The 23,879-nt window shown below is 40.7% G+C and overlaps 1 protein-coding gene across 1 annotated transcript in view; it reads right to left on the reverse strand.

Moving 5' to 3' along the window:
• Positions 1-7,182: 7,182 nt before the first annotated feature.
• Positions 7,183-23,879, reverse strand: part of SLC35B4 (solute carrier family 35 member B4) — a 35,515-nt gene continuing 18,818 nt past the window's right edge. The window contains exons 2-10 of the mRNA XM_029234237.1: positions 22,094-22,207; positions 18,871-18,973; positions 17,646-17,695; positions 15,221-15,302; positions 14,941-15,001; positions 13,320-13,429; positions 11,908-11,983; positions 8,460-8,535; positions 7,183-7,639 (exon numbers count right to left, since the gene is read on the reverse strand). Of these exons, the coding sequence (XP_029090070.1) occupies positions 7,393-7,639; positions 8,460-8,535; positions 11,908-11,983; positions 13,320-13,429; positions 14,941-15,001; positions 15,221-15,302; positions 17,646-17,695; positions 18,871-18,973; positions 22,094-22,207 (919 nt within the window). The 3' untranslated portion in view covers positions 7,183-7,392. The remainder of the gene's footprint in view (positions 7,640-8,459; positions 8,536-11,907; positions 11,984-13,319; positions 13,430-14,940; positions 15,002-15,220; positions 15,303-17,645; positions 17,696-18,870; positions 18,974-22,093; positions 22,208-23,879) is intronic.

A 23,879-nucleotide genomic window follows, 5' to 3' on the forward strand; every position in this document is an offset into this window, starting at 1 on the left:
CTTCGGACTATACTACAAAGCTACAGTAATCAAAACAGTATAGTACTGGCACAAAAACAGACACATAGATCGATGGAACATAATAGCCCAGAAATAAACCCACACACTTCTGGACAATCTAGGACAAAGGAGGCAAGAATGCATAATGGAGAAAAGACAGTCTTTTCAGTGTGGAGAAAAGACAGTCTTTTCAATAAGTGGTGCTGTGAAAACTTGACAGCTACGTGTAAAAGAATGAAATTAGAACATTCTCTAACACCATATATAAAAATAAATTCAAAATGGATTAAAGACCTAAATGTAAGACTGGAAACCAAAAAGAAAACACAGGTAGAACACTCTTCGGCATCAATCGTAGCAATATTTTTTTGTATCTGTGTCCTAAGGCAAAGGAAACAAAAGCAAAAATTAAACTTAAAAGCTTTTGCACAGCAAAGGAAACCGCCAACAAAACAAAAAGACAATCTACTGAATGGGAGAAGATATTTGCAAATGATAAGACTGATAAGGGGTTAATATCCAAAATATATAAACAGCTCATACAACTCAATATCAAAAAACAACCCAATTAAAAAGCAGGCAGAAGATCTGATGGACGTTTTTCCAAAGAAAACATACAATGGCCAACAGGCACATGAAAAGATGGTCAACATCACTAATCATCAGATTAGTAATGCAAATCAAAACCCAATGAGAGGACTTTCCTGGTGGCGCAGTGGTTAAGAATCCGCCTGCCAATGCAGGGGACATGGGTTCGAGCCCTGGTCCGGGAAGATCCCACATGCTGCGGAGCAACTAAGCCTGTGTGCCACAACTATTAAGCGTGCGCTCTAGAGCCTGTGAGCCACAACTACTGAGTCCGTGTGCCACAATTACTGAAGCCTACGCGCCTAGAGCCCATGCTCCGCAACAAGAGAAGCCACCACAATGAGAAGCCTGCACACACCGCAATGAAGAGTAGCCCCCGCTCGCCGCAACTAGAGAAAGCCTGCACGCAGCAATGAAGACCCAACGCAGCCAAAAATAAATCAGTTAAAAAAAAACAACCCAATGAGATATTACTTCACATTTGTCAGAATGGCCATCATCAAAAAGACCATACAAAACAAATGTTGGAGAGGATCTGGAGAAAAGGGAACCCTCATGCGCTGTTGGTGGGAATGTAAATTAGTGCAGCCACTGTGGAAAACAGCATGGAGGTTCCTCAAAAAAGCTCCAGAACTACCTTATGATCCAGCAATTTCACTCCTGGGTATATATCCAAAGAAAATGAAAACATTAATATACATGCACCCCAATGTTCATAGCAGCATTATCTACAGTAGCCAAGACATGGAAGCAACCTAAGTGTCCATCAACTGATCAATGGATAAAGATGTGTATATACACAATGGGACAGTACTCAGCCAAACAAAAGAATGAAAGTTTGCCATTTGCAACAACATGGATGGACCTGGAGGGTATTACACTTAGTGAAATAAGACGGAGAAAGACAAATACTGTTTGTTATCTCTTGTATATGGAATCTAAAAAGAAAACTAGTGAATATAATAAAAAAGTAACAGACTCACAGATATATAGATATATAAACTAGCTGTTATCAGTGGAGAGAGGGAAGGGGGAGGGGCAAGATAGGGGTAGGGGATTAAGAGATACAGACGTCTATGTATAAAATAAATAAGCTACAAGGATATATTATATATACAGCACAGGGAATACAGCCAGTATTTTGTAATAACCATAAACGGAGTATAATCTGTAAAACTTTTGAGTCACTATGTGGTACACCCGAAACTAATATATTATTGTAAATTGAGTATACTGAAAAAAAAAAAACAAAACAGATTGGGTGTGGTAAACTGCTCTGAAAGTTGCTTTTGCATTAAGATTCATTTAGAAACTAACACGCCATTGTAAAGCAACTGTACTCCAATAAAGATGTTTAAAAAAAAAAAGATTCATTTAAAGGCAACAGATGGAAGATAAAGAGAGCTGGCCATTGCAACATTACAAAAATAACATTTCTATTAAGGCAAAGAGGTTTTGAGAGATTTGCTACAGAAACTTACAGCCATGAACCTCTAAAATCTCCCAGGGTAAGCCGATCCTCTTTAAATTTCTTAAATAGAAACTGACCTGTAGCCTGAGAAGTGGTTTGTGATTGATCCTGCTGCCAGGCATTAGAAGACACGTTGCTTACCATCGTTTGTAGTAAAATGTCCCACCACTATACAAGGCAAAAATTGTAGAGCTTTTGAAACTGCACACAAGCACTTGAAAGGTAATGGTGACTGGAAACACCTGCAAGAAATTTATCACTTTTATTAAAAAGCAATGATTGTACAATTCCAGATAAAAAACCAGGTGTCTGATGAGTTGTTTCTGAAGGTAGAAAATAGCTCTTTATAAGAAATCATAGTAAAAAGACTCATTCAATTTGTTTGGCAAAACATTTTATTCACAAAATGTCCCTTTCCTCCTTAACTCTCAGCTCAAATAACTCGTAAGGCTGGAAGCCGACATCTGATATTTACACAGCTCAGAATCTGAATACCCACTAATGTCTTAGCTGTTCTACATATTCTGCTGCTGTCTAGTCCCCTCCTCCCCCGATCTCTGTTCTTAAATCACAATATGAACGAAGAGCTCGGAGGCTGGATAAATCAAATCCCCATCATCCCCCCCCAGCCCCACAACACATAATCTGTTAAGAAATCCTACTTAAAAATCATCCCCTTTTTCTTTGGAGGATGATGCCATTCTCTGGAATGAAAGCAACTCACACAGAAATGATTTGTGATTGCAAGTGATACACAAAGACATTTTTATCACGTTGGGGAATAACTACTGCTTCTCTCGGTTCACAGGAGTCTTCTTTACATCTTAAAAACTATAAATAATCCAGTGTGCCAAAGAATTATTACAACTTTTCCCTTAAAAAATATGGGTCTTATTTCTTCTAAATGTAGACGAAGCTTTTCCCCTCACCTCTCTCTGGTACCCTCACAGCTTGCCTTACTTGATTGAAAATTGAGGACATTTTGCAGGATCTTAGTGATTTAAGTAGGTAAAGCTCAGAGGAATGTCTCAGTATGATACTGAGGAGACAAAGACAGTGAGCTCTAGGCATCAGCTGACGCAAACCAACTGTACCAGCTTTGGAGATGTAAGGGTCACCCCAGGCAGCCTACTCCAAAAACTTGTAAGCATCTTTAATGGTCCCCTGAGGGCAGCTCCTGGCACTGAGCGTCAAATAGATGGAAAGTGCTAAATTTGTAATGCTCTGCCCTCCTCCCACCAGGCAACCGGAGGACAAAAAGCCGAATACCCACAACTCCTGGTGTGTATCCTTCCTTCCCTCTCTGGCTTAGAATCTTAGGAATGTTTCGTCTTATTCGTTTTCTTGCTAATCAACTGATGAAGAGTGGGAATGGGTATCAGGAACCATTAGAAGGTTTCTCTGAAACTTGAGGGAATAAGAGATCTTGGTAAGGGTTTATTTATTCATGGGACAAAAGTCAGAGCCTGGTCCCTCCCTTCTCTGCAAGGTCCACTGTGAGGAAGCTGCTAGAAAGAGAGAGCACACTACAGAGTCTCCCACCCCAGCCTGGTACACACTGAAATTATTCCAATGCTTATGACTAGTTATTTTACTGACACTGTTTATACTCGTTTTCAAAGGTCACGCATCTGTAATAAAAATGGATTTTATCTATATTGACAGTTCTTTCAACCCAAGACTGAACTGCCACAGGTAAATTCCATGCACATTTTTCAGAATAAAGCTATTGAGACCAAAATGCTCATAATTCTATTTACTCCTAGCCAAAGAGAAACAAACTACAACAAATTGTAGGATCTTGATTTCAGATCTCTACGTTGGGGTGCCTCTCAATGTGCATCTGTGGAGATGCTCAGGTCTTTGCTACATTGTCTCATATGCCAGCTGTCCACCAATGAGCATGTCCACCAGCCCAGAGCTAATTTACTGGTTTACAATTACTCCTGACCTAATGCTTTCCACCTCCTCTCACCACAGGCATTTGGCACTGAGAGTGAAGTCAGCTGGAGGCAGGGTAAAAATGAGCAAAATACAGATACTACTGCTTTCCAAATATAGACACGAACGTGGTAAGGAGTCTCAGCCCCACTTTGAGCTACAACAGAACATATAAATATTTTCACATTACATTATTACATTAAATCCCATTCATATTCATCTACACATACATTCACATACTCTGCCAGATATTCGCATCCTTATGGACACACTCCCCTAGTATCAATGCATAACAAGATACATGCTACACGGATACGTATACCCTGTAAAAATCCACAGAGAAACACCCAGAGGCCCCAAAGAATAGAGGCATAAACAGATACAAGATTAGTAGAAAACTACGTGAGTGACCAGAGGTTGCTGAAGAAACTGCAAGTGGGGGATCAGAAGTGAAAAAAAACATGCAGAAGGGAGGAAACGTGCTCAGGAAATGACCGCGAGATATTAGAATCCTTCAGAATGATCAGGTGACCTTCCCAGAAGAATGGAAGGGGTTTGGTAGGGGTGGCACAGATCAGCTCAGCTTTCGTGGTTTTTCTTCACTCGACACAATGACCTAATTAAAGTACCGTATTCATTTTGGATAACTGGGCACGAAGAAGGAAAAAACGATTTGGATTGTGTCTAAATACTTTAGAACTAGATAGAAACTTGTCAAATGCATTAACGGTTTTAGTTGGATGAAAAAGAAAAGAAAGGATCAAAAATAAATTCCTAATAAAAAATGAAAACATTTATAATATGACAATAGAACTGTGGTAAAGGTTCTGTACACATTAAATAAAATAATTCAAGTGTCCTCCATATTCTCCTGGTACCTCACGACTCTGGTCAAGCTGTGAAGTGAGTACACAGGTGTACACACACACACAATTTTCTGGCTAGTCATTTGCTATTTGATCTTTGTTCTAAGGGTAGAGTCTTGGATGCCTTAAACACCAATCTCTCGTGTAAACAAACTAAACCCTCTATCTCTGGGGCACAAAATTACATGGTCTTGACCCACAGAAAGATGAAAGGCATTTAATAGACATTTCTCCTCCAATTAGGGATGAGTCTGACCCTCTATAAAATGGTTTATTTGCTCTTTTAACAGGGATTGAAATCAGTTTCACTTGGATTGAAAAATAAGTTAACCAAGGGGAATAAATTGTTTAAAGAAGTATTAACTAGTGTCTGTTAGATTTATTTCCTTATAACCAAATACTAGAGAAAAAAAACCAATTCCCAGGGCATTTCAGACATTCTGTTCTTACATGCGCTTATTTCACTGTATGAGTGCCTTACTCTGTCCATACATATCCTCCTGTTAATAAGACCAGCAGAGGTGTTCAGACTGAAGAACACACACACTCTAAAGCCAGAATCTAAAACCTCGTGGACCCAGTTAAATGCTGTCTGTGTACATCAACACTGTTTCCGTAACTAAAAATTGTAATATTTCCCATCAACATAAAAAAAGTGATACTACGTCATGTAAGGCTCTATCCTGTTAGGAGTTATCCTGTCAAGACTCCAGATATGCAGCAATCAAATAGCCCCTGGGGACAGGTTCTTCTATTAAACAATAAGAAAAGTAGCTTTTGTTGTTCTTGTTTTTAAGAGGATATTTAACACATGGTATTTATAGCACCATCAGTCTGAGGAACTCTACAGTACCTTTTGAGTCCATGAACAAGTTCACACCTAATTCCGCACCTTTTAGTATAGACCTTCACTGGCACTGAACAGCTGTCAATGTCCAGAACCACAAATTGATCTGAAAACCCTGTGACTTAGGTGGAGAAACAGCATCCACATTTTATGTAACAAAAAACCCGAGCAGCCTAAGGGACTTCCCCAAAGCAACCCGGTGGTTCTAGGATAGTTATCGCAGACCCATCAGAGAATAGCTCCAGATAGTAGAATAAACACACCACACCCTGGGTGAGCTCAAGAGACCCTGAGAGCCAAACCTCCATATAAGAACACAACCTGAACCCAGCGCAGAAGGAGAGGCCTCTGTCTGTGTGCAAAAAGATGGGCTGCTAAGTCTGACGGCCTCCAGAGCACGTACCTGCGTGAGACAATGAAGGTCCGAACTGAGTGAAGGACAAGGGAATAAAAACACTGACTTTCATGCTCTCCTCTTCTCCCAAGTGATCACAACCCACACGAGAGCACACACACACCTACATGTGGCATCCTGACACTTCTTCTTTCTCAAAGTTACCCCATGGGAGGAAAACCAGACCTTTGAAATGATTAGCAAAAGAGGGGCATGTTTCTATTAATACATATGATAAAACACACACACTCCCATACCCATCAAGAACATTAAGATGACATCCCCCCCCCAAAAAAAATTTCCATTTTAGTTGTGATTTGGCCTGACTGATACACCACACCCACACCCACTGAATATACTGGTTCACTCATTAGCCTGGCTGGTCATAACTATCAGAGTTGCCAGGCGGAGCTCCCCCACGTGGAGCCCACCCTCAGTGCCTGTCTGTGCTCTCTGGGTGCCCCTGCCCCCGGAGCCAGCTTCTCCTGGGCCATCCTGGCGTCACCATCTTAGCTCGAGGCTAATGAACCAGAAAACTGAGAGAAGACAGAAAAAGTCTCTTTCTCCCAATTCATACACAACCTTTCTTCCTTATTAACACTGTGCCATACAGAGATGCTGCAGGTTTGTTCTAAGTACAGAAAGCAAAAGGTGTGAAAGCATATGACTTTTGCATAGAAACAAAAAAAGGAAAAATGTGGGAACGGATTCCCACCAGTCCTGCCCCGGGGTCACCAGGGTGCACAGGGACACCTGCTTCTTTCCCAACACACAGGAGAAAGCCCAGCCCCAGCATCCCGGTGCGTCGGTTCACCCGGCCACTCAGTTGTTCCTGGTTGGGGGGGGGGGTGCCTGGAGCGTCTGCCTGAAAAGTGCTGCTGTGGGTGGCAGGTTAATGGAACAAGGGGAAAGGCCACAGGAGGATAAAGACTGTTACAGCAGAGAATCATCAGGACAGGGATAATCTTGTCCAAGACAGTGGATGTAAAACTAGTAGCTCTGGGGACTCAGATTTCAATAAGAAGGTACAGTGCTGAAATTCTGGTAGAAACAACAAATGGAAAGGCTGTTCAATAGTGGAGAACTGTTCTTTTTTTTCCTATTTCAGGGTTGGGGGCTTCTATTCAGGGTCCACAAATGTTGGTCTGTATAGGCATGAGAAATCTGAGAAGTGCGTCCCTCTGAGGATTCTCTGGCACATGGGGGGTGATTCAGCATTAACCAAGGTGAAATGGTGGCCAGCCCCTGGCTCACTAGCCTCGGGTCTCTCTACTCCAGGAAGGCCTCAGCTCTTCTTGGCCTCCTTCTGAGGCTGGCCTTTGGTGGCTCCCAGGGTGTTCCACACCTCTGTGTACATTAGGGTCCCAGTGAAGACAAACAAGGTGCCCAGCCAATGCCACCAAGTGAAAGGGTTCTGGAAGTACAAGATGGAAAAGATGAGGCTCACAAACTTGCGTAGAGTCACGACGAGGGTGACGGTGAGGGAGGCGCATTCTGTGGTCAGGATGAAGACGCCCCGGATGCACACGTACCTGGAGGGGCAGGGTTAAGGTGGTTTTCTGTAGACAACCCAGAGATCAGTGGGAGAACCTTCTGTTCTAGGACCCAAAAAACATGGGGGTTGGCTACAGCTGCCCTGAGGCTCTTCCTTGCTAGAATATCCTGTAGAATTCCTGGCCTGCCATTCCATTTGTGGATCCTAACTTGAAACTGCCTGAAAGCCTCCTATTATTCTTATCCTGGATTCTTGCCAGAGTTTACAGAGAAGTCGCCTCCCCAGTAATGACAGAAGGTAACGCTCTCGGTAAAGGTGATCACACCTCCTCCCAAAAAGAACTCTGTAGGGCAAACGAATGAGGTGACTTCAGAGGAATGAGGTCCATCTCAATCTCTTTCATTGTTTCAAAGACTCAATGATTTTTATAATGGACTTACCGGTGGTTCCAAAGAGCCATTTTAAAAATCAGGTTTTACTTAATTTGAAATTTCTTGCAGGATTCTGTGGCAGCTTGTGAAACATCCTAGGACACTGGAAAACTCCATGTAGAAATCACAGCACATTTCTGTCATACACTAACCCTTAATTACCCATTGATTTCTACACCTCCACCCAGAGCTTTTCCTTCCTGGTGCCCTGGGACTTACTGACCCTCCACACCACCAGCATCTCTTCCCCCCTTCTTCCCGCAACAAAGGAGCTCACTGGATGGGCCTGTCTGTCTCCTGCTTACCGCAGAAGAGATCAAGGCAAAAACGAAACTCATGGCACTGCACCATTAGAAGAAAGGAATAAACATTCCTATGCCAAAATACCACAGCAAAGGCCATATGGCAGAGGGGTGCAAAGGATACTGGGTGATGACATTCATGAGGAGGTAGAACCACATGATGGGCACTATCACACCAACGACTGGAACCTGATATAATTCTGCAAAGATTAAGAGGAGCGAGAGTTGTATCACTTCCGACAGCTTATGTTTTCATCTTTTTGAACAAAGTAACACAGATGAACATAACAGAAATAGAAGCGTTATTTCTCTTGCAAATACATTTGGATCATACACTACTTACTTGCCTTGATTTGAGGCTACACCAGCCTCAAGAGTCATTACATTGGTTTCTTAAAACAAATTATAATTTATTTTACTTTAAAAAAAAAACTCTTTACCGTTCACCTGAATAGAACCCCACTTTACAGAGAAAGAGTGTGAAACACAGAGAGCTTCAGAATGATATGATCTTAACTGACAGTTAACACAAGATGTAATATAACCCATAACTAAATGCCATTTGGAAATATGTTCAATCCTTAATCAAAGAATTCTAAATTATACAAGGCTGTACCATTCTATATCTATTAAGTTAGCAATTGAACATTTATAAATAATATCCTAATCTGGCAAGGTGGTAGTGGAAGTAGCAGCCATTCAGTGGGTGAAAGTATAAATTGGTGTTTTTTTTGTTTTGTTTTGTTATAAATTTATTTATTTTATTTATTTATTTTTGGCTGTGTTGGGTCTTCGTTGCTGTGCGCAGGCTTTTCTCTCTAGTTGCGGCAAGAGGGGGCTACCCTTCGTTGTGGTGTGCAGGCTTCTCATTGCGGTGGCTTCTCTTGTTGCGGAGCACGGGCTTCAGTAGTTATGGCTTGCAGGCTCTAGAGCGCAGGCTCAGTAGTTGTGGTGCACAGGCTTAGTTGTTCCACAGCATGTGGGATCTTCCCGGACCAGGGCTCGAACCCGTGTCCCCTGCATTGGCAGGTGGACTCTTAACCACTGCGCCACCATGGAAGCCCTGGTGTTGTTTTAAAAATCAATTTCACAGTATGTATTAAGGAGCCATAAAAGTATTGCTTCTTATTCTTAGGAATTAATCCTAGTTAACTCAAAAGAAAAAAGTTTTATATATTTTGCAGTCATATTTATAATAAGGAAATACTCTGAGTCAATCTAAATGTCCAATGATAGAGCAAGGACTATGTAAGCTAAGGTAAGCAAATTAGATGAGGCGTTATATACGTGACAAAAAAAAAAATCGTAAAGATTATATATAGTCATATAAAAAACTCAGAATGAAAGTGAAAAAGCAAGTATAAAATTATATCTACACAAGGATTATGACTATGTAAGAATGTATGCGAATAGAGTCAGGAAGGAAACTGGTAAAATGAAATTAGCTCACATGTAGGGTGATGAACTGTAACTTTCCTTCCTTTAAATACATTCTTATGTTAGTTTTATATCATGAGACTTGCACACTAAATATGTGGGAGGAAATAAAATATCCAACATCAGAGAATAAGGACATAGTAATCCTCAAAGGGTCAGTTTTTTTTATATTGCTAAATTGTTTGTGGGGCTTGAATTATACAGCATAACTGAGGAAAGTGTAACAAAGTGATGTTGAGATCTGGTTAGTAAATGAACATTAATTTTCTTTTGCGAAAAATAAAAATTCATATATATAAATAATTTATTAAAATTGTATGTCTGGACTAGTGGGAAATCCCCATAATTTGGTATTCTATTGTCTTTGAAACACTTAGCAAGTACTGAAATGAAAAGAAAGTTAACAAATGTTATTACTGTTTAATCACTTCAGAGATTCACCGTATCAATTTGCTGAGGAAAGACAATCAGCATGACATAAAGTATTTAGACAGATGTACAGTTCCCTTAGAACATTCCAGGATAACACGTTCATCTGAGACACTTAAGCAAGAGAAAAAAATGTACACTTAGGAATGATTCTAAAGATTCAATTTTTTGAAAGCAGACGTTAAAAAATTTTTTATAAAAATACCCATCCCTGTGACTTTTAGAAGGAGCATTCTAGTAACTAAATCAATATCAATCCTAAGGAATTTGATAATGTGTTTATTTCCATAGCCCTTTGCTATGTGGGGACTCTTAGAGACCTTAAAAACCACTGCATCAAAAATCAGCTATATGTCAATTATACCTCAATAAAAAAAAAGGGGCTTCCCTGGTGGCGCAGTGGTTGAGAGTCCGCCTGCCGATGCAGGGGACACGGGTTCGTGCCCCGGTCCGGGAAGATCCCACATGCCGTGGAGCGGCTGGGCCCGTGGGCCATGGCCGCTGAGCCTGCACATCCGGAGCCTGTGCTCCGCAACGGGAGAGGCCACAACAGTGAGAGGCCCGCATACTGCCAAAAAAAAAAAAAAAAAAGTCAGAAATGATTGAGTAATTGAGTAATTCAGAGCCTTAAAAACTTTCTTACACATTGCCACCATCACACTTTTTGCAAGCAAACGGGACAGGCAATTCTGCAAACTCAAACAGAGAACAGTCACAACTTCACAACCTGTGACCAGATAGCAAACAAATGTTTACTCAGCACCTACTGTCATTCTACAAAATACACTTACCATTTCAGGTCTGAGGAACATGAAGACTTAATTTTAAAAGTGTGTATTTGTTCCTTGTGTATTCATTTGTCTGTATAACAAGCTATGTCTTTTAGTAGATAATAGGATTATATCAGTAATTTATTTGAAGTTAACTGGCAATTATTAGCTAATTTATGAAATCCTTCAAAAAGTAATAGCTAGGGGCTTCCCTGGTGGCGCAGTGGTTGAGAGTCCGCCTGCCGATGCAGGGGACACGGGTTCGTGCCCCGGTCCGGGAAGATCCCACATGCCGCGGAGCGGCTAGGCGCGTGAACCATGGCCGCTGAGCCTGCGCGTCCGGAGCCTGTGCTCCGCAATGCGAGAGGCCACACAGTGAGAGGCCCGCGTACCTCAAAAAAAAAAAAAAATAGCTAACTTACACTGTAGACATTTGAACTAATTTTGTTTACTCCTGTTGCCTATCTGCCCTGTAACTAGGAAAAAGCCCCGTCATCATTTTTGTTCCTCCTTGCTCAGAGGCAGCTCGGCCTGGATCTGTGAGCAGACTGCCTTTCCCAGCAGAGAACAGGAGTAAAGAAGCTGGACTGCTGCCCAACTTCTCACGGCTCCAGTCACTGCAGTATTATTACTATTTGTTTGCATTCTCAGAACATCATACATTGCACATTCAAATGCAAACACAAATTCCACAGCACAACAGAAAATCTGAAGATACTGTCTTACTTCAGTGACTGGGAAGTGCCTATAAAGGCTTTTGCCGCTGCAGCCACTGATTAATGGCACTATATTCCAGGAAGGTGGAATGGGGACTGTTTCCAGGGTGACAGATGATTTCGATAAGACCATGAAAAAAGCAGTGGTCAAGTCGAGAGTAAAATGAAGACGCTGCCTCTGAAACTGTTAGGTAATTCTACTAGGTAACCCCAAACTCACCAGAATTATTGAATAGAACGGCATGGTCATAAATGTCAGAAGCCAAGAAGATGAAACCAGGAAGTGGAAGGGCATGCTAGGGGAAGAAACATTTCATGTAAATTTAAATGCAAAAACATTATAGAAGAATTAGAGTATCCTTACACTGATTGAAAGTTTTACAAGTTGTTTAACAAGCAATATCAAGAAAAGCAAGTCAGACTTATTTATTAAGTTATAAGTATCCAGTGCTACTGACCACTTACATTGTAGGGCATGATATCAACCCCCAAATTACAGTTCTTGCCCTTTGAAGTCTGATGGTCATTACACACAAAACAAAAAAATAGAGCCAGCATCCTTTCCTCAACAAAAGGGAATGGAAAATTGAAACACACAGTCATTCTGCCCAAAGGATCTGCTACATTTTACTATTCTTACTATTTACTATAACGGATTTAAAAATTATATGGAACGTGCAGGCAGATTTTAGGGTGTTCAGGAAACTAGTGGGAAAAGAGAGTGGAGGACAATATGAAGTCAGGGATAAAGAAATGAAGACAAGAATAAGAAGAGATTGAAGAGGAAGGGGAAACAATAGGTAAGCAAAGATAAGGTGCTTGACAACAACCCACCACTACTACCACCACGATAACAAGGAATCACAGTAAACATTTACCAAGCAGTTAACTATACACCAGGTACCATGCTAAAAGAAACACGGAAACCAAACAGAATGTTCCTTTATTTTTTACATTCTCAGCCACATACTCTAGTTCTAAGTAAACGTCTCAAGTTGCTTGTCTGCAACTTCAGTACAAACGGTTGGCAGGGAAGGAATCCCTGAGATTACTGAATCTGGAGGCAATGATATCACCATGACCTTGAGGAGCCGGGCATTATTTCAACAGAAAAGACGGGGGAGAAAGAGGAAAGTTAGAGGAGGTGGCTCTAGATCAGCAGTTTCAAACAAGAAGCGAAAGCGTATATAATTAACTAATTAAACTCTCCATCAAAAGAATAAAGCCCATCTGAGGGACTTACTCCTCAAATCCCATCTTCCCCAACTCTCCCAAATGCCTGACCGCACATATTCTCCTCGGCATGGGGTTTCTGAAACTTCTATTCCCTTTCTAGGTTTCCATAGTGGTTTTAACTTGATTTCATCTATAGGAACATTGGGTTCCTTGTCCCTTGGGGTTGTTCCTGGTTGGCAGACATGTTCTGTTCACACTGACTGATAATGATCACCTCGTGTAGAGAACTGTGGCAGCCTGTTAAAAGTGCCAAAGTCCGTGGGCCCCAAAACAGTTTACTGGATAATAAATTGATCCTTCGACTACCTCAGAAGGATGACATATCACATTTGAAATAACATATTACAATAACAACTCAATAATTTTCATCTTCCCTGGGTTCAAGAAACTGCTTACATTATAAAACAAAGCCTCCTTGTAGTGTTTCCCAAATTGTTTGTACAGAGTCTCTTGGAAAATACCCATCCTTGCTGACATCAGAAGAGCGAAAGTCAGTGCCCCAATACCTAAAAAGCAAACATCGAGTTACAAGATGCCTGCATTTGCTAACTTCCAGATCTTTTCTTAAAGAACATTAAGTTCTACAAACATTACACACTAAATGTGCAACATGTACAAAATTTAAAAAGAAATAAAAATCAACCACAATATTACCATCCAGTCCTAAACAGTTTGCTATCTCTCTCTGTGTATATACTTAGGTAGATATTTTATGCTGAGACAGGATCATAATGAATATATAATTTTATATCTTGCTTTCTTCACGACCTTTTTCCTGGATTTTCCTTCAAGTCATTCATTAAAATTTTTTCAAAAGTATGGCTGCATATTATTCTATCATGTGGATGTACCATACTTAAATGTCTTGTAATAGGAGAATGGTTAGATTACTTCCAATTATTTCATCATTAAAATCAATGTACATCCTAGTACATAAATCTTTAAACAAAATGTTGATTATTTCCTTAGGATACACTCTCATAAGGGGGATTACTGAGTCAAAGGTTGTAGACATTTTAAAAACTCAATACATACACATACTTTTTTTCCCAGAAAGGCTGTGTCAATTTACCATAAACAGTTTATATGGAAATGGTGGCCTTACTGCACCCTCAGTAGCAATGAGAATAATCATTTATTATCTTGCCAATATAAGAGACCAAAATTAAAAGGTACTGCATTTTGGTTTCAATTTGCATTTCTTTGATTACTAGACTAGCAAGGCTGAACATAAGTTTACTGAACATTAATTTTATCCCCATGAATTGTGTGTTCATGTCTTTTGCAGGTTCTTATTGGATAAAGTATCTTTCTAATAGCTGATAAAGAGCTTTCTACGTTAAGAACAACAATCTAAAGAGATAAAGTTTCAAAGTCAAGAGGCGAGGAGAATAGTTCTTTCATTGCTACTTTTCTTCCATTTGGTCAGTCTCAATATCTTATTGCCATCACTAACTTTCCCCTCTCTATCATACACAGCAAGGGCAAAGCTCTATAGGAGTTGTTTAATTAGTTCAACAAAGAGATATTTGTATTTTTGAAAACTCCCCAGGAGATTGTGATGATCCGTCAGGTTTGGGAACATTGCCATGTGGAACAGCTTATGAAGAAAATAAATCTAAGATTTAGAAATGGGTCCCTTGGAAATTTAAAGAGTCAACTGCTGTAATGTGCCCTCCTTTTGTAGAAGCTTCTGCTCAGCAGACAGATCATAAAGAAATGGATGATACTCTGTTGCTCCCAGAGAGTGTGATGGGCAACTAGACACAGACTTTTCTTTCTACACCAGTGGCAACCAAAACAGCATCCATGCTGTAGAACACGGTACCATGAATACAGACTTTTTTTTTCGTTTCTTGAACACTAAGGTTCAGAGATATATAATCCCAGATGCCTCTCTCTTCTATGGCATAATTTGTTTAGCCAAAGCTTCTTGCCAAGAAACATATCCCTTAGGAGAAACCTCTGAAAACAGAACTGCAGAAGCAATTAGCTTTATTGTAATTACTGTACTTGCCTAGAAACCACCATGCAAATGCCTGGAATCCATCATTCTCACTCGAGCTGGACTGGGAAGTCTAGGAAACAAGAAAAAATAAAAGGTACAGAGACCAGAACTACATTCAAGGGGCCTCAATACAAGGGAAATATTTATGTTACCCATTTCCCTCTACTCTTCTCTTTCAGAGATTTAAATCCTTGTATTACATGAGCACTTACATTTATTATATCATTAATAAGTACCTGGGCCCCCAAGGCAAGTAGTGAATAGAAATCATTTGTGAACAGATTCTTACCACCTGCTTTGCTGACATGAAAGTGCAAATAAATATCCCCACAGACACCAGGGCAATGGAGGCATATTTGAATACACTGTATCTGCAAAAATAAGAAAAAGAGCACCTCAGGAAAGCACAGATACAAATTTCCACATGACGTTGACAGTCAGATGGTTCATGAGAGTACAAGTCACCAAAACACAATCAAGGGGAGCACTTCCCAGCAGAGTCCACGTAAGTCTGTGCATGAAAAGAATCAGGATGCCGACTAGTTTCTAAACAGTGCCCTTTCTGGTGGTGTTTAAGACAGTTTGTTTCCCATAGTTTGTGCACCAATAGATTGTTTCATCAGAAAACAAAGACAGACCAGACATGACAGCCCATCCTGCTCTCGAGTCCAGATGAAAGCCTGCTAGATCTTAAGGGGTGCCTGTTGCTTTCCCTGGCTTCTGGGGCCCAGACCTGAGTGTGAAGAGACACAGCATGAGAGGAAGGGCGGAAGGAATATCAGGGAAAAGCAGCAGGGGAGGGCACTGTCTTTACGTCTCTTAAATATTGTTTTGAAATGTTGGCATAGTTGGATAAAGCAAGTAATATGAAACTAATAGGACTATTGGCAGTAATAAGAGTGGCATTTCACATTAACTAAAATAGTATCAATTAACGTCCCTCTCAGGCTCTTGGTGATAAAGCAAAAGGCCTCAGACAGGAATGAAAAGAAGTTAAAACCTTACATCTGAAGTTTTCTACTCAAATACTTTGTATAGTTCTGGTCACAGCGCCTCAGAAAATGGCCAACGGAACTGGCTGCGGGGCAGAGCAAGGGGCCAAGCGCACCACGCTAGAGAAGAGGGGTGGGCGAGGACACAGGCGCTGCTGCGGGCAGACAGAAACGTAAGGGAACTCTCCAGTCTGCAAAGATCAGACAGGGAGGTCTCAAATTCAGGCCTAAACAATAATGAAGGGCATGGTTAAGGTGAATATAGATTTGGTCTTCAAATCCTGGAAAAGGGAACACACTATAAACTTGACGGGTGCTACTCAAGATAAACAGAAGGAGAGAATTACTAAACCATGATATTAGACAGTTAGCTTAGGGAAATTCCTGTTCTCTGGGGGATACAGACTGGAGAGAGTCAAAAAAGACTTAGAGAGATTCCAGATGACAGACTAAAAACAAGCTCTTAAGGAAAACTGCAATGTTTAAGGCCCCCTGACATTTGGGGTATGTCAGGAGAATACATTCCTTTTATAATAAGTTCTTTTGTATCCCTGCTATGCGCCAAAATCAAAGGTTGGAAAGACCACGGGTCTGTCCCAATGTGACCTTTACATTACCGAGAAGCACAGGGGTCCCTTCAAAGATAATGAACCTGACCATTACCTCTGTGTGCCTGAATAGAGAGAACCTAGAAAAGAAATCAACTACAATGGTGCTTATCTGGGGAATACATAAGCCTCAGGAGACAAAGAGCTCGTGATAAGGAGCCTTTTCATGACACAGCCCTTATTACTTAAAAACTCTAGCTTCCCACACTGAATTGACAGCTACTTTCCAAGCTGGTATGGAGAGTTTTAATACTTCGGGCTGGGTACTGAATACATTGAAAAGCAGGCACCAACTTGCACGATTTTGGTCTCAACAGTGAGGATGAACTTCCCCCTGAGAAGTGTTCCAGACTGCACGGGCTGTCTCTGCTCCACACCTCTCCTCCCTAGGAGTGAGGCTCCGAATGAAGGTGAGAGACAAATGCTTGGCAACAGCATCCCAGATACTTCTGATATTTCCCAGCCGTACCCAGAGAGAGCCACTGGTGACAGTTACAAAGAACGGTCCTGAAACTTTTCATCGCATCTTGTTTGGCCACTTGGGCCTTTGTTAGCAATTTTCTTTATAATACGTATGATTATTTCTTAGCTCATTATGTTGTATGCTTCCTAGGACAGCACTGTCCCACAGAACTCCAGGGAAGCTGGCAACGCCCCACATCTGGGCTCTCCAAGGCGGTCACCACTAGCCACGTGTGGCTGCTGAGCACTTAAAACGTGACTAGTGAGATGGAGAAGCTATATATTTAATTTTATTTACTTTTTAATATTTAAAATTAAATGTAAATAGTCACATGTAGCCAGTGGTGACCACGTGGGACAGTGAAGCTCTAGAGCAATTGGCTTCGTAGATTAGTATGGTACTAAAGATTCAACGATGACAGGAGTTTATTAATTCTACACAGAGAATATGCTGCTCCAAAGCCACAGGTGGGGCCTCTCACCTGGTCCACTGCCTCAGGAATGAGCACCACTGTCACAGACAGAACTAAGAAACAAGGCAGATGGCCAAGCACAAACTTATCATCACTATGAGAAAAGGAATCCAGATGAGCTTATGGCTGGGGCTCAGCTTATCCTTCCTGTACACAAAATATAAAAGAGTATTGTTTACCTTTTCTTCAAAATGATAATTCCTAGAATCATGTTGGCAATTAGAGAACCCTGTGAAAAGAGACAACAGAGTTTTAGTGCACTAGGGAAAGGAGATAACACAATTCAAGATAAGTATGAACAGGGGCAAGGTGGGGGAAACAGCTGGAAAGGAGGAGGTTAGGATGAATGATCAGTGAGGTACACCATGTTGCTAGGATGGCAGAAGTTACAAACCATAACAATCTACACGTAAAATAATACAACATTTTAAAGTTGACAATGAGAATAAAAATGATCAATTCTCAATAAGGGGTCAAAGCTGAAGCTGGGCTAGCAGGAATGAAGTATGTTATAGACGTATTTTTGTCAAATTTCCCATCTGATTTATAGGAGCCTTTAACAAGCTTCTCCTCGCCCAGTTTGACTGAATGAAGTTGTGCAGGGATCTGTCTCTTGTCTGGAAAGTTGTCAATCAATCAGCAAGTGTCTACTGAAAGTCTATTCTGTGATCAATGCTCTGAAGGTCATCTTAGTCATTATAATCACCTCTGGAAAGTTGCTTTAGGGACAGCACATTCCATTTCACAAAAATCTCAGGCCACACAGAAAAGTTATAATTCCAATTTTTACGTATTTTGCATTCTTCTGCGATCCTAACTATATTCCCTCGAGTTTCTTTCCTGTTCTTCTGGGAACACTCTGTTCTTAGTTATATACAAACTAGCTCTCCCACCATGCATGAGGCAAAGATGAAAACCTCTGCTGCTTTGGGAGAAACCCTACCTTCATCAAGAATTTCCTTTTATGTAATTATCTGAAGTCTCTATTTTCAAAACAAATCAGAAAAGAGAAGTATCTATATCATGTACTAGAAGTCAACGTAATTTCATGGAAGAAACAAAGAGTGATGAGAAATAAGTTAAATAACATTCATAGCAAGAACGAATATAAAACCAACCAGATGAAGAAAATTAAAGGTAAAATCTGTTATCCAGGGAAATTTTAACTTTCCTTTTATTAATCGCCTGTAAGACCTCTGATAAATAAAAGTAAACCACCCACTTTCATATTTTTTTGCCCTACTTCTCAGATGAAAGCCAGCCTCTGCTTATCCATCCATGAGACCTAGTCTTACACCCTAGACTTTACTCCTTACAGGCCCTTTCTACTTTTGTCATGTGTTTAATGGACCCACTTTGCTGCATTTTCCAGAGGAACATGTTCACATGAGCCGGCAGACTTACAGATCTAAATATCATGTGCAGGGGCATGGCGATGTTGAGATTCAGGGCGTAGTTGTTGACCACGCTGACGGTGAAGAACATGGTCACCATTATGGCGTAGTACCTGAGAGGCAGAGACGACAGCTCATCACACAGGAGCCACGATTTCAAGAAAACCAAGTAGAGAAGGAAATACATATTTTTGGTTTAAAAAGTCTTGTGCTTATTTCCTCTGGATTAAAAGATCGTATCACTATTACCATGTGAAGTCAAGCACCAAGTACATATGAAAATACTTCACAAAGCCAGAATAACGTGGAAAAAGTTTGAACTATAGAATGTGTTCCAAGAAACACTATTTTAATATTTTTCTAGTACGTACAGCAACTATAAATGAGGCTTCAAAAAGAGTTACCTGATAGACAGCAATAGGTTTTTTGAAGTGAATGGATAATTTTTATTATTGTATCAGTTCTTTGTATATAATTTTCATGTAGCTCTAAAGAACTTAAAAATTGTTAAACTCTCTCAAATATCTCCTCTATACACTTGTTTATACTATTAATTTTCACTGTTTCTAAAGAAAAGATGTGCTAAGTCAAGGCTTACTTTCACCCTAGCAACTGTTAAAATTATCCCACCTTGAACCAGTGGCCTCCAAATTAATGAGGGCATCATTTGACTTGCATAGATTTGTATTTAAAATTAGGGCCCCTGTTTTTTGAGAATGTATAGGTCTTTAAATAATAATAAAAAGCAAAAACTAAAAGAAATCCAGGAACTCTAATTATTTAGAAAGATAAAGGGATGAACACAAATAACAAGTTATAAATAAATAAATTAATTACATAATTTTTAAGATGCCTTTCATACATATCAGCTTAAACCATTTAAAAGGCCATTTTTTGGCAGGTCAAAAGGGATTGAACATCAGCAATTTCATATGATTCATCCTAATACATTCAACAAGGGAAAAATAATATTTGAAGTACATGGCTAAAGAATGCAGGGCAAAGGTGAATAAGTGGTTCCACATTCTTCAGGAATTGTCGAAAGTCTTTGAGCACAGATCCCCATCCTTTTCACCTTTGCACATCTGGAGAAGGTGACAGCAGTGAGTCTCAAGTTATCTTCCCTGACAAGAACCAATTTTGCGTTCCTGGTGAGGTAGGGGGCTATCTGCCCGTGCACACCAGGGCTAAAAGAACACAGTCTGGAAAGTCTGAAGAGCTTTACAATGAATGCAGAACACAGTAATACACACATGCAAAGTTACTGGTGAGAACTACTTCACAGCTTATAAATAATATACTACTGGTGATTTCACAAGCTTTCTTGCCCAATTTTCCTAGTTCAGTCTTGAACAGATGCCATCTGGAGACAGAGGTCATCAAGTTCTTTCAGGATAATTAATTCCAACTATTCCACATCACTGCCTACATAGTATTGCCTAGAAATCGCTCATGGGGATGAATGACACGAGCAAGATTTTGATTACGTCTTCCCAGATAGAAAATAAAATAGGCGGCACGAATTGCACACATGGGAGCATGGTTGTTAGGGCAGGTTCATGGGGAGCCTCCAAGGGCAGGTTAGGGAGTTTGGGCTTCACTTTGAATCTAACGGTGACCTGAGTGCATGTGGAGTGGGTGTCGTGATACAATGGTAGGAAGCTGAAATGGAGGGATGAAGAGGTGATAGGCAGGAGGTCAGCCAACCAGGCTATTACTATAAAAGTCATGGTGAGAGTGAAAACGTTCCTGAACTATGCTAGTGGCAGCCAGAGAAGAAAGAAATAGTGGAAGGAGGAGGGAAAGGACCAGAGGAATCAAAAAATGCTGGGGTTCCTACTCTGATATAAATGCTGGTCTTGGGAGCAGAAAGTTTTATGCAGATACTAAAGCCAGTGGGGGAAGGGAAAGTATTCAGAATATTTAGCATCACCTTGGGATATTTAAAAATGCAATATTAGTGACAAAATTCAGCCAGATTTTCTACAGCGGGCTACTCAGGAAGGCTGCAGAATAACACCAATGAATCTTAGCCAGTCCTTGGATGCATTCACGCCAGAACGTCCCTCTCGAAGGGATTAAGTGACACTATCCTCCTAAATACAACTGGATGGATTACACTTGGAGTGTGTGTGGTTCCGCCTTTTAATTTAACAACAAGGACCTATTGTACAGCATAGGGAACTCTACTCAGTATTCTGTAATAACCTATACAGGAAAAGAATCTGAAAAAGAATGGATATATGTATAACTGAATCACTTTGCTGTACACCTGAAACTAATACATTGCAAATCAACTATACCCCAATATAAAATAAAATTAAATTTAAAAAATACACTTTGAGGGCTTCCCTGGTGGCACAGTGATTGAGAGTCCGCCTGCCGATGCAGGGGACACGGGTTCGTGCCCCGCTCCGGGAAGATCCCACATGCCGCGGAGCGGCTGGGCCCGTGAGCTATGGCCGCTGAGCCTGCGCATCCGGAGCCTGTGCTCCACAACGGGAGAGGCCACAACAGTGAGAGGTCCGCGAACCGCAAAAAAAAAAAAAAAAAAAAAAAACACTTTGATTTCAAGTCTCTCACAACAAGAATGCTGTTTTCAATACACTGTTCGTTATAAGATCTGCCCTGTTTTCTGTTTGGCCCCGTGAGTATAGTTATGCAAATTTGGACTAATGGGTGGAGGTCTGGAAGCAACAATTTTACCTTAGCTTGCAGTTCATTTTCTTTTGATTGAGGTGAAAGTCACATAACATAAAATCCACCATTTTAAAGTGAACAATTCGGTGGTATTTAGCACACTTACAATGTTGTGTAACTACCACCTCTATCTCCAAAAGCCATTAGTCTTTTAAAAGTAACAACGATACCACTCTTAACATATTTGATAACTTTACCAACAAGAGGAAAATATGCATAACTGGTTAAAAATTGGTTGTCACACCAGGCCTTTGACCATATACCAGACAGACACAGACAGACACACACACACATATATATAGTTGCCTCCATCAGAGTTATTTTAAGTGTCGTGGCAGGAATTTTATTCTAAGAATAGGCTCCCTGCAGTGTCACAATGTATTAAATTCAGAAAATGAATTATTCTACTGATATATTTGGTACCAATCTTATAAAACGATGCCTCATATTCCTTTTGTATAGGTACCAGAAAAGCTCTTAACTTAGGAAAAAAAAAAAAAAAAAGGCTAAAAAGAGACTTCAATGTGCCATACCTTATTGGGATAGCTGGATGCTTCCTTCCCAAATCAGCTTCAAAGAGGAAGCCTTCCACAGCGATAAATAAAAATTGTGCAAATGTCACGATGTTCCCGCATCCTGGATGCTTCCTGTGTAGTGAATAACAAAAAGAAAAAAAAAAAAAGACACAGAAAACTGAGATAAAGGGCACTAAGAATTGTTTTATTCATAGTTCAGAATAACAGGGAAGATGGATTTCTGTTACCCATTGTCCTTCTTTATCTCAGTTTTCATATCCCACGGATCACACACACTTAGCAACAGACCCACAGAGAAGAACGTCAGCTTTCTTCCTTTACTCTTGCACAGGTATAGCAGGCCATGAGTAAGAATGATAACGCTCGTTCCTCGAACTATGATACAATTTTCCCAGTAAACTGTAGGAAGTTGGTCATAGGTTCTCGTTGAGATCCTCACTTAACCAAGAGGGCTTTAGTCCAGATCCTCATCAGCTTGGGCACAAGGCCCAAGGACAGAATCATGCTCAGATCTCCTGTAATGTTTACATATCCTCCCAACCAGGATATCTCCGAGACTGCTGTCAATCAAAGACTCCTACCCAGTGTTAATGACAGGGATTACCTTAGACAGAATCCCCATGGGGGCAACAATGGTGGGGGGCTGGGGGCGGAATCTTACTATTTTTCTAAGTATAAAGCAAGGGTTATACGTACAGCACGTAAGTCCATATACAGTGTACCTGCAGAGAGATGATTAGGAAAAAATGTCTATAAAGGGTCTTTGGTGGGGGCGGGGGGAGGGGCAATAATGAAGACAGGACTGAGGAGTACTGCTGTCTTACTAGTCTCCACCACCCTCAACACAAATGTATCAGGGATTCAACAAACGTTCGTGGAATTCAGTGGAACCTCTTCAGTGATCTACTCAAGGGTTGGCGAATCTTCCACAGTGACCGTTACGAGCAAATCTACAAGGTAGAAAAGTTCCTCTGATATCAATCCCTCTTGAGGCACTCTGTGAAAGTTAGTTACTTCAAATGTTGTGGTTTTCTTGAGCTTGTCCTCCATGAGGCACTGCCCAATCACTGGAAGAAGGACAAAGTGACCAGCTGTCTTTGTTCTCCTGAGGCCTCCAGAGTTCCCACATTACCAATAATCCCATATTACGAAATGTAGTGCCCTGTTCTGCATTTTCATCTTAACCAAAGACATTTACCCAAACCTACTGATTAGAGGGATTTAACTGTATTATTATATATTAATATAATGCTATTTATTAAAAACAACTCCATTCTCTATTGGTGGTATTAATATTAAACAGCAGTGCCAAGGATCACATTCTTAAATGCTCCCATCAGGTATAAACATAAACAACGCCAAGCCTAAGCCATTCCTGTGCTCACCATCGGAAGCGGAACTCCTGTTCCGCTTTAGGCTCTACTACCTATGAAGGTGTCCTTGAAAACTACTGCTCTATATCCAATTCAACGTTTTCTTTTAGCACTCCTTATGTTTGAGGGACAGGGCTAAACGTTGCAGGAATCCATAAATAACCATGTAAGACATTTCCCTCAGTCTAGGAGCTAATTAAAAACATTAGCCTAAGTATGACTGACAGGAGAGGGAACCTTAGCTCCAGACGACAGTTCCCAGTACAGTGCTTTTCAACCCTAGGCTGTTCTTTAATGACCATAAGCCTGAGAAGCCTCACCCTCCCAGGTGGGGTGGGGCTCTGGATTTGAGGGCTGGGAGGGGTGTGTGTGTGTGTGTGTGTGTGTGTGTGTGTGTGTGTGTGTGTGTG

Source organism: Monodon monoceros, unplaced genomic scaffold, assembly GCF_005190385.1.
Source record: "Monodon monoceros isolate NGI ecotype Baffin Bay Population unplaced genomic scaffold, NGI_Narwhal_1 Super_Scaffold_2, whole genome shotgun sequence".
NCBI lineage: Eukaryota > Metazoa > Chordata > Mammalia > Artiodactyla > Monodontidae > Monodon > Monodon monoceros.